General features: G+C 41.5%; 1 protein-coding gene across 1 annotated transcript in view; it reads left to right on the plus strand.

Annotated features, from left to right (window-relative positions):
* The window catches only part of Col4a4 (collagen type IV alpha 4 chain), a 125,117-nt gene that overhangs the window by 88,754 nt on the left and 24,585 nt on the right, over positions 1-11,778 (plus strand). Inside the window, exons 32-37 of the mRNA XM_028789422.1 lie at positions 1,250-1,354; positions 2,224-2,405; positions 3,251-3,314; positions 4,415-4,489; positions 9,269-9,376; positions 9,942-10,049. Coding sequence (XP_028645255.1) covers positions 1,250-1,354; positions 2,224-2,405; positions 3,251-3,314; positions 4,415-4,489; positions 9,269-9,376; positions 9,942-10,049 — 642 coding nt within the window. The remainder of the gene's footprint in view (positions 1-1,249; positions 1,355-2,223; positions 2,406-3,250; positions 3,315-4,414; positions 4,490-9,268; positions 9,377-9,941; positions 10,050-11,778) is intronic.

Raw genomic sequence — 11,778 nt, forward strand, 5'->3', positions numbered from 1 at the left:
CAATAACACATGTTGGCCGTAACACCCGAAAACCACCCAAGACAACACACCAACAAGATATATTTAAAAGATGGAACAGCATTTTAGTTATGGACAATGAAATGTGATTTTCATATAATTTTCCCAAGTTCTTAATTTTCATGCAATAATGTTTGGGGTTTTACATTTTGAATCCTGTTTCACTTAGCCATTTACAGCATAAATGTTTTCTCTGGCCTCTCAGTTACTGCTACAGGAGAGAAAGTAACATTTCTAGCAATGAAAAGACAGTCTTTAGAGGGAGTAGTTTTAACTCTTAAAGTGCTCTGTGAACATGGCCTCCAATTTCATTCAAATGACCTTTTCTTCTCAGCTGATTTCATATTTGCATTGGCTGTGGTCCTTGTTCTGTTAGCTTATAAGCTCTTTATACAGAACTAAGGAATTGAAAATTATAAGTATCAAAAATCTCTTTGCTATATAAGATAGCTGATACTTGCAGATATTTCATGTTATACTATTAAACAGTTATTCCACCAAGAATTAAAACTTGGATCAGTGCCAGCACTGCAGTTGTAAACCAGCTCTCCCATGATGCTCCCTGAGGAAAATTCTAGCACTGACATCGTATGCTGATTATGGTCGTGTAAAGATGACCACAGCACCATAAACACGCATGACTGCTGATGCCACACAACTAATGGTAGAACAGTTGGTTCTCAGAATTCTCTGTTAACAATCAGTTGTCGCCATGCTGGTCTGCCGAGCCTGTCTTGACACACTGCTCTGCTTGGCTAGTGTTTACAAATAAGCTGGAATATGGGATATGGCTCCTAGTTTTTGGAAGTTCATATGCGGAGAATCAGGTTGAAATATGTGTTTGTCCTTTTAATGTAAGGAGCAGAATAAATGATGGTGAGAGAGAAAGGAATGGCTCACTGAGCATGCTCGATGGATGATTTGGATTCAATGGGATAAACCAACAGTCTGTGGATTAGAACATTCTGAATGTCTTGACTCACGGAGGACCCTGAGACATTTGGTTGAAAACAGAACTTTTACTGAGTACACAACTGCTCCTTGTCCCAGGCATGGATAAAGGATGACAGGAAGATATTTTTCAATCCCTGATATAGAGAATGAGAGATCCATTAATACAGCTTAGTGGAGGTAGATGGAGTTTTATTAATGAGGTGAAATTTTGTAGAAGACGAGCTACATGTGTAGTTTGTGTATGTTTGTGTTTCTCTCATATAAGTAATATTTACAGGAGACAGAGGACCTCCTGGTGATGCAGGAGAAGCAGCCATTTCCAAAAAGGGGGAGCCTGGGGATGCTGGGCCTCCAGGAGATGGTGGATTCTCAGGAGCAAGAGGTAAATGCTTGACATCTTTCAATCTTATCACGTAATTTGGCTTTTTATAGACCATTCAGGAAAGGCAATATGTTAGGCAACTTTCTTTCCAACAAGGAACTAAGGAAATGTATATTTCTTAAATATAATCATATCCTGCTAATGAGTTTCAGGAATTTTTTGGCTTTTCCATGCTAAATGTAGTTGGAGTTCATATGTATTTATAGAATTATATATTCCAAACAAGGACCATTACTAGGTATACACAATAACTAGTTCCCCTCTGGGGAACTAGTGTGTTCCCCTCTGGGGGAAGCTGGTGTGACTATCTGGGGGCTGCCTGTGTCATTTTACCCAGCCTCTTTTGAACATCGTTTTGTTTGAGACCTTGTCTAAATTCAGATCCTTGATCTGCAAATTTAGGGCTAACAGGGACCCCAATTTTTCTAACCAGCATCCTGATGTCATGCTGCTGGTCCTCAGAAACATAGCAGAACAAGGATTTTGACAACTGAATCTGCAGTCTTTCTCATGTTCAAGGTTAATCTGCATGGGTTATATATCCTGGACTTCTCTTTAGCTAGTCAGTTGAAAAACGTGTTTTTAACTTCTCTGGGTTGAAATTTTCCTGATTTGTAAGGTGTGCATGCTGGAGCAAATGACCTTGCCTGCTCTCTCTTTCCACCGGTGGTTTCGAGTCTATTCCTGGACAGCTTCTTTCCTAGTGAGGCTGCCAAAGACAGGAACCGCAAAGATGTGGCTTTGCCTAGAAGCCAGCATCCCAATTTCATTGTCTTCATCTCTTACAAGTAGAATCAAGTCATTCAATTCAGTTTTCACTCAGTCTAAGATTTCGGCCAAGGGGTTTGTAACACTGCCGACCTCAACAGGTGATAAAGGAAGCCCAGGGATGCTAGGGGGAAGAGGAGAGCCTGGAAGAGATGGACCACCTGGACTCCACAGAGGGCAGCCTGGGATAAACGGGCCTCCTGGGCCCCCTGGCCCTCCTGGCCCTCCAGGATTACCTGGACTGAGAGGAGTCATTGGTTTTCCGGGATTTCCAGGTGACCAGGTGAGGAAGTGCTCCTGCAAGGGAGAAGTGAACTCTGCTCAGGATTCCACAAAAACCGTCAGAATTGGCCAGTATGTGCCCTTGTCATTTACTAGCTATTTGAAAGCTAAGAGGTGGCATGAAGGAAGACTAGAACATTCTGGACAGTTATGACATAACTGAGATTTCTGACCAGTGTTTAGAACTAGCTAGCCTGCTGTAGAGGAGCAAGTCATATGATTCACACATTCCAGCCCCTCCCCCAGGTTTAAATAACTCATAAAGTCTTGCCTCAAGATTGATGCTTTATCGGTACCAAAAAAAAAAAAAACCATTCTGAACACTCCCCAGATTCTAGTTTCTCAGCCTTCCCATCTGTTTGGAGATGACATATTTTTTCCTTTAAAAAAAATATACTTGGCCTTTATAATCATGAGTAACATTCCCCTTGAGAAACCAGAAAATATAATGTAGTGACATGTATCAAACTTCTGGAAAAAGTGTAACATAGTTGGCTTTCCATGTTTTGGAATAAAATGGATCTTTAAAGTTTACGATACAACACAGCTTTCAGTCTTTCATTTTATATTAACTGGTTTGTTCAAAGTGTAAATTCAAGTTGTATAACACAGTTACTCTTTAGTAATGGTGTCTAAAGAAGTCTATGCTTTTTGCTGGGGTGGATAGCTCTAACTCTGGAGGAGTTTCACCCACTCATAAAAGAGTATTATGCTTTCAAGACACTAACAATTTCCTTCACCACGGCCAATTACAAACACTAAGTTGGCTGCAGAAAACTGTAATGTGTTTGTGCCACAGCATGGAAAACCCAATGAGAGTCTTATTTTTGTTCCATTAATTGGCAGGGTGATCCAGGATCTCCGGGACCCCCTGGAATCTCAGGAGATGATGGAGCAAAAGGACCTAAAGGTATGGCTTGGAAAATGTTTCTAGCTAGCAAATGCAGAGTTCTGGGAATTCAAACATTTCGAGTGAGCATCTTGTTAATGATAAATTGCTTCACAAGTTAGAACTCAGAAGCAGCTCTTAGACTCTTCTAGACAGTGAGGCATGGAGGCTTCAGAGAGTTCTCATTTTCCACACAGGTCAAAGGGAACTAGATGGGATCTGGCATACCTACAGGCATCATGACTTCCTCTCCATGGAAGTTTCAGATGCTGTCTAGGTAGTGGCCACAGCTTCTCAAATTGCAGCTGGTACAAATGACCAGATCTGCATCTCTAGAGAGTGTCCCCATGTTCCATAAGAACAAGTCACTCATCTAAGGATTTCCTATGTCTAGCTACTGGGATTCTACTTATAAGAATCATCAAGCATAAATCACTAGATGTTAATTGTTTCTGAAAGAATTTTCTAGCCAGATGTAACTTATAATTGAGTTATTTTTATCCTTAATCAAAGAAAAGCAGTTTCTTTTTTTCCTAAAGGGCCATAACATAAGCTTTTTTGTTTGTTTGTTTTTGTAACTTTGTGGGGCATACAGTCTCAGCCATAACTACTCATCTACATCCCAATAAAACTTTATTTGAAAAATAGCTTCAGGCTGGCCCAATAGGCTGGAGCCTATCTTGTATCCAAAACCTTATTGCCTTGTAAACACAACTGAAATTATACTCTTAACAAGTCAAGGTCTGCAAAAAAGTGGAGTTTTATTTACCATTTGGATAGAAACATGCACATAAACAAAAGCCATGATATACTAAATGATTGCATACAACAGTCAAAAGTTTAATTGCTTTGGTAACCTCCACAGGCACCAGGTGTTCACACGGTACACATACACATGTGGAAGCAATGAACTCATACATATAGAATAAATCTTTTTTTAAAAATTATAAATTCCATTTTCACCTGTATATCCATGGTTCTCCTTAATGAACAAAATTAGTTTTTTAAAAAGTCTCTTTGAAAACATGAAGCTAGATTATGAAGACAATACCATGGAAATTACTGTATGAGACCAAATGATATGTTCTTAACTAATATTCTCTGTATTATGTCACTCACAGGAAACAAAGGTGACCCTGCCGGTCAGTGTGGTCTACCTGGTCCAAAGGGTGACCCAGGTAGCCCTGGATACCAAGGTACAGCTCCTGATTTTTCTTATTTTAAGAAAGAAAACCTAGTTTGAAACACAAAGTAATTACTCTTACACTTATCACTGGGAATGGTCTGTCAATATTTTCTTTACCATTTGTCCATTAAGGTGTGTACCAAAATGATTTTGGGTGGCACTGTTGTAGCATCCTTCACCCAGAACGATACCAGGACTGGGCACTGGGGACTCTCAATGTATCCCTACAATGGCCCCTGTAACTGATGGGATTGGCACAGCAATATATACCCCCGTGTTTGTATAATGACAAAGTGAATATTCAAGCAATTAAAATTCAGATTATCTTGTCATCTCTGTCATTTTGGATGGCCACAAGTTATTGTGGCAAACCTCTTTCTCCCACAGATAGCAAACAGCATCCTAGCAGACATGGAGAGTTCAAATTTGCACTTTTGCTTTGGGCCCTGAAGAAGCACGCATCAATATTTAAAATATGCTTGCTTTTTTGAACCAGGGATTCTTCTACTAAGAATATTTCAGAAAATAATAACCAGGAAAGTATAAACAGATGCACACACAGGGCTGTACACTAAATGGACAGGGCAGACATCTACTTGGTCAGAGAGTTGATTATGTCTACCTATGCTCAAGTGTAGTAGGAGTAAAACTTAAACCCAGGCTTGGGTTGACATAGCTTCCTGGGAAATTAAGACTTTGTATTTAGAATGCCATTGTCATGTTTTGCTTTCTATTACTGTGACAAACACCATGACCAAAAACAACTTGGGGAGTAAAGGGTTTATTTCATCTTATAGTTTATAGTCCACCATGAAAGGCAGTCAGGACAGGAGCTCAGGCAGGCACCTGGAGACAGGAACCTAAGCAAAGGCCATGGAGGGGTGCTGCTTACTGGCTTGTTTCCTATGGTTTGCTCAGTCTGCTTTCTTGTACAATCATAGACCGTTTGCCCAGGGGTGATACCATGTACAGTGGTCCAAGTTCTCCCATGGCAGTCATTAATCAAGAAAATGCTTCCACAAACATGCTCACAAATCTGATAGAAGACTCATATACATATATATAAAATTTATTTTTTTTCAAATTGTAATTTATACTAATTCACACAGGGGTTATAAACACAAAAAGGCAGGACGTGGGGAAGGGGATGACACTGGAGTGTGGGTGTTCAGGGGGAATACAGATATCTTTCAGAACCAGGTATCGGCTGGGTGAGGGTTCAGGGGACAGGTCACTATGACTCTGTCTATGACTCACTTGTCCTTATCTAAGTTGGTAATATCTGCCAAGGCTTCCTATTTACAAGGTCTATGACTACTCAGGCTGGTAAATTGTCACAAAAACTGCCTGTTTACAATAGCTTATAGCCATCTGTTTCAGTGTTTATCCACAGAGACCCAAGACTTGGTGTTAGTATACATGTATGACAGGCCTATTGCTGATTTTAGGCCTATGGCTGATTTTAGGCCATATAAAATGTATGTATACATTTTAGTGTATAAGCAGGGCTGCCCCTGATATCTCCTCCCTTCTCTAAGTATAGGAAAGCTGTGGCAAATCTAATCTTTCGAAGGCGGGGATAGAGGCCTGACCTCCAGTATTGAAGGGGACCTTGTAATGGCTCCGGTCCCCCTGTCGTTGTCCAGTGAGGCATGAGGGCCATACCCATCCTGATGAGGAGACTCTTATTTATTTATTTGGATATTTTCCTTATTTACATTTTAAATGCTATCCTCTTTCCTGGTCCCCGCCTCCCCCCTAAATCTCCTATCCTATCCCTCCTTCCCTTGCTTCTATGAGGGTGTTCCCCCACCCATCCATTCCCACCTTCTTGTCCTCAAATTCTCCTACACTGGGACATCAAGCCTTCACAGGACCAAGGGCCTCTTCTCCCATTGATGCCCAACAAGGCCATCCTCTGATACATATGCAACTGGAGCCATGGGTCCCTTCATGTGTACTGTTTGATTGGTGGTTTAGTCCCTGGGAGCTCTGAGGGGTCTGGCTGGTTGATATTGTTGTTCTTCCTATGGGGTTGTAGACCCCTTCAGCTCCTTCAGTCCTTTCTCTAACTCCTCCATTGGGGACCCTGTGCTCAGTCCAATGGTTGGCTATGACATCCACCTCTGTATTTGTCAGGCTCTGACAGCCTCTCAGGAGACAGCTATATCAGGCTCCTGTCAGCATGCACTTCTTGGCATCCACAATAGTGTCTGCGTTTGGTGACTGTATATGGGATGGATCCCCAGACTATTTCTTAATTGAAATTCCCTCTTCCCAGACTAAAAAAAAAAAAAAAAAACCTAACTAGTATATCCATGCATCACCTTGAAGTTCCATTTGGCAGGAGCCATGTTTTGTTTCCCCAAATAGAATGTCTAATTAGAACACCAAATGAAAGTCACTTGTAAACTGAAAACTCCACACACAGCATCACCGATGACCTCACTATTGTGATATCAGTACAGCAGTAAGAAATGTGCTCCCGCTTGTGGGTCTTTTTTTGTTATAAACCCTGATGATATAAACATTTCCAGGCTCAAAGTAGCACAAACTGTGGGCATTTTACATTACCTAGTATTTTAAGTTGGAAACCATAAGTCTGGGGTTATTTTATACTGAGTCAGGCTTTTCCAATTTTTTTTTTTTTGGCCTTACCCTGCTTGATCCAGTGTCCCGTGGTCATCAGTGTTTAAATTGTTCTAGTTTCTTATTTGCCATGGCTTAAGCTTAGAGTTTCAAGAACTGTTCTGTTGTTATTCTCCGCCACAGAGTTTGGATGCTCTGTTTTCCTTGGCTGGGAATCGATGCTCTGTGCTTGCATGAACTCAGTGCGGATGTATAGAGTATAGTGGGTTGTGGTCCAGGATTATGTAAGCTTGTACCGGGTCAGTCTAGTTCTATCCATTCACATCAACTCCGAGGGAAACTGAGTGCAAATTACTCCCGAAATTCTGCTCTCCACACAACCCTAACTTTTGAGGGACTGTTCTGAATGCCTGCTTCGGTGACTGGAGCTGCAGCGATGATGCCTTGTGTCCCTTGCAGGAAAGGGTTTGGGATCAATCAGATAATACAGACCAGGGTGAGAAGCCAGTACATTTGATTACTTAACAGGCACATGCATTGGTTACTTTAGTGTTGTAATGAATACTACCTCTCTGTGGATTCGGAAATACAAAGCTCTGTGTTTTGTTTAAAGATTCAGCCATGGATTTCTCAGTGTAGACTATTGGTTTACTATAAATTTGAATTAAAGTCACACATGTAAAGAAGCATATGGGAAAAAGGTTATATTTCTAGTAATAAAAAAATATAATTCAAAGTGTATCAGGGTTCTCTAGGGGAATAGAATCAATATGTTCTATATTACATATATAATATAATATAATATAATATAATATAATATAATATAATATAATATAATATATAACAAATATATTGCAATAAGGATTTGTTTGATTGGCTTACGCTGGAGAAGTTGGGTAGTCTAACAATACCTGTCTGATCTTCGAAGAGTCTAACTCCTTAGCTGCTCAGTTCATGAAGTTAGATGCTTCAGTAGTCCCAATACAGGATACTTGGAGAACTCCCATGATCCCCTCCTGCACACTCAGTTGAAGAGGAGGACCCTCCCTGAGAGAGGAGGACTGCTTTTTAATCAAGGCTGTATGAGTAGCTGTGCTCCTCTGCTAGAACCTCCAGGCTAGTAGCAAATTATCAAAAAAACAAGGCTACCAACCCAAAGTCTTTAGTGAGAACATGGCTTGTTCTCAGGGTGCTGTGGGTGGAAGATGGGGAGGGGGAAGGGGTGGAGGAGGGGTGCTGGCAGGCGCAGTACTTCCTTCCAACCACAGGCAATGGTCCATTCTAGAACACCTAGCGAGCACCTAGCCTTTCCTTAGGAAGTCTCAGTCATGAGAAAGAGACTGTTAGAGACTAATTGTTTTTAATGTTTCATTATTTTAATTTAAGAGATAGACCCATTAGGTACAATGTGCAGCTCTTGTGTAGACTTTAGTGAGGTTTTCTACAAGGATAACAAAGCAGGGTTGGCCCTGGAGTCAGGAGTGAACGGATGACTTTATGGATTGTTATTAATCCATTATTGTTTTCTTGGCTACCACAATATTGCTTTGGCCGCATAAGAAAGGTTATTTTTCAGGCTGATGCCTTGAAGCCTTTTGAGACGGTATCCCACAATGGTTATGTTTTCCTTTAAAATCTTCTGGCATTTGAAAACATATTTGAAGATAAACCCAAATATCACACTATTTGTCATGAAATTCTGCTCCTGAGAAATTTTTCCTAAGGAAATAGTTCAAAAGGAGAGCGCGTGGTTAACAATCTACAAAGGGAGAGGGGAGGTGGACATGATCAATGCATACATGTATGACATTGTCAAAGAATAAATAAAATATTTGCATATATAACGTTATGCATAACAGCAGAAAGAATTACAAGGGCTTGATTGATTTTCCCCTACTGGGCAGTAGAGGGAAATTAGATTGACTAGTTAAAGTAAGATTGATTAAAAAGCTACAGTTTGAAAGAGATAAACCATTGCAAACTTGAAAACTGCCTGTGATACAATGACTGTTTTAAAAACAGAAAATTTGGTCATCAAATTTTTCTCAATCGTGTCTTCCATATCGATCAAAAAAAGTGTAAATAAAGAACCAACAAAAACACCCCCGCAGAACAGAGAGTGAGGCTTGAGGTTGACTTTTGACAGTCACTGTTTCAAAGCAATCTACAACTAATTAAATTTTGGCCCTTCTTTCTTTAGGGCATACTGGAGAACCTGGAGAGAAAGGCTTTCCTGGAGATGAAGGGCCCCGAGGACCCCCAGGCAGACCCGGACAGCCTGGCTCTTTTGGATCACCAGGGTGTCCAGGTATCTTGCCAGAAAGCCTCGAAAATCCCTGAGCATTCATGTGACTTGGCGTACCAGAAAGAGCCGTTCTTCGTGTGGGTTCTTCGTGTGGAACCCTTTTTGCGTCCCATTCACCCTAAATCCAGTCCAACCTCACAGGGGTTTAAGAAGTTACCTCAAGCAGCATTGGCAAAGTGCCAGCCCTACACCAGGCAGTTACGCTGATAGCCTGTCACTTTTCTGTCTCCCATCCCTAAAGCAATGTCACATATACAGCTCAGGGTTTTAAATGATCCTTTTCCTTTCAAGTCAGCGGGGGCGGGGGGGGGGGGGGGGGGGGGTGGGAGTGGTGGTTGGGGGGAGGGAGGGTGGGCGCTGGCAAATTAGAATCATGATTGGCAACTTCGATTGCTTGTGAGTGTATCTTTTTGAAATTAAGTATTTGTTTCCTTAGGGTTAAAAATATCTAGAAAGAAAAAAATAATCCAACTGTGTCCCTGGTTACTCGTGCATTAAGAACACAGATGACCTTACCAGGGAATATTATTCACATGTCACTGTCAGAAAATTTCTCTCATGTTCCCAGGTGACCCAGGGATACCCGGACTCAAGGGTTATCCAGGAGAAGTGGGAGACCCCGGGCGAAGAGGTTATGCAGGAGATTTAGGGAGGCCAGGTCCTGCCGGAGTGAAAGGTAAGTAAGGAGAAGGCCCAGCTATCCAGAAAGGTCCAGCTCCTTTTTTGGGCTGGTGGGTCTGCTTGATCGGACCCATCTCTCGCCAGTGCTATCAGCAGCTCCCTCTGACCCCTAGGGCTTGAGGTCATGCCCATCTTTGCTTGTCCTCCCTTGAGGAAGGTCCAGGATCTTGGTGATTGCATCCTATCTCTTCTGAGGGCATGTTGTTTGTGTCTGTCATGATGGTCTCTCGTCCTCTCATTCGTCTCCACAGATTATCAACCGTTTATGCCCTAGATTCTTTTGGGTTAAGTGTTGGGTGTCATTTTAAAGAAAATATATGTGATTCCAGCCTTCATGAGCTGTTGCCTAAGAAAAACAGGTGTGGTCTCTAACACAATAGCACTCGGGTTAAGCTTCTGGGTGCTTAATGCCTTACATGTGAATTATATTTTCAGAAATGAACTCTTGAGACATATGATCCACGTCTGAACCATAGCACTAGGGGTGGGACGCATTTGAACCCTGAGAATTGGCAAGGAGGGCATCAGGGAGTGATCTCCGGGACCCCCACCACCATAAATGAAATTTCAGAATTAAAGGCATGCTTGCCTGTATTAAGTTACTAGGTAGATAGATAGATAGATAGATAGATAGATAGATAGATAGATAGAGACAGACAGACAGACAGACAGACAGACATAAAAAAGTGAAAACAAAACATCTCTAAGGTCAGCCTTGAACCCTGTGGGTAAATTACTCTCTGGATAAAGCAGAGCTGTTGAGTGGTGGAGAGATAAAAGGAGACATTTCAGAGGCCCTGGAATCTCTCATCTAAATTTGATAAGGGCATCCAGTCATAGAAGGGATGCAGCCTAGCACTCAGGTCGCCAGGTATAGCTTAACTCACAGAAACAGCTCGACCATCATTCAACTCTTCAGACACCAGCTATGATAAAAAGCTTAGAATTGCACCAATGTCCATGTCTTGAGTTCCAAGGTACACTGTCTGTCCATCACACTTATAGAGTGTATAGACCACCTCTTTTTGCGTGTATATAACGTCAAAAATGCTGCCTTTAATCTTGCTAGTCCATGATATGAAATAAATGCACAATAACAAGAACAAAATGCTTTCAGCATTGTGTGTATTGACGAAGAAAACATTCAGAAATAGGAGAGCAGTGCACCAGACATGGATACAGGGGAAACTGGTGGACGTTAAAGTATCTGTATACATCAGTGTATGTGTACTGATTGTGGTAAGGGGTAAGAAGGTAAGGCGGTGTTCCAGAGAAAGTACCCACTTAAATTATATGCACTTCCTTTGTTAGATATGGAAACAATTGTCCTGGTTGTAGTTTTTGGCTTTTAGAGTCAATACTGGTCTGATTATTGGTCTGGACAGGGTATAACAAGGTACAGCCCAGAGTGCTTACTGTTAACAAATATTCATGTCCCTGTGTTCTTCTGTCTCCCCTTCCCATTGGTCTATTTCTCCTAATCTAGATAAATGCTTTTTCTCTGTGCTCTAGCATAACACCTGCACAGGACTTTCATACCAACAGAATGGAACTTTTTGAAAGCAAGACATTTCCATATAATGCCCTTGGTATCAGTTGATACACAATAAGTATTTTGTTTGATGAATACGTAGTTATGAAGTCAGGGGCCAAACAGCAGGGGAGGGCCAGACTTTCCTTGCCTGCCTCTGACAAGTTAGCTCTGCCTCTTCTTTTCCTCCTTT

Source organism: Grammomys surdaster, unplaced genomic scaffold (genome assembly GCF_004785775.1).
Source record: "Grammomys surdaster isolate TR1022 unplaced genomic scaffold, NIH_TR_1.0 125833, whole genome shotgun sequence".
Classification (NCBI taxonomy): Eukaryota; Metazoa; Chordata; class Mammalia; order Rodentia; family Muridae; genus Grammomys; species Grammomys surdaster.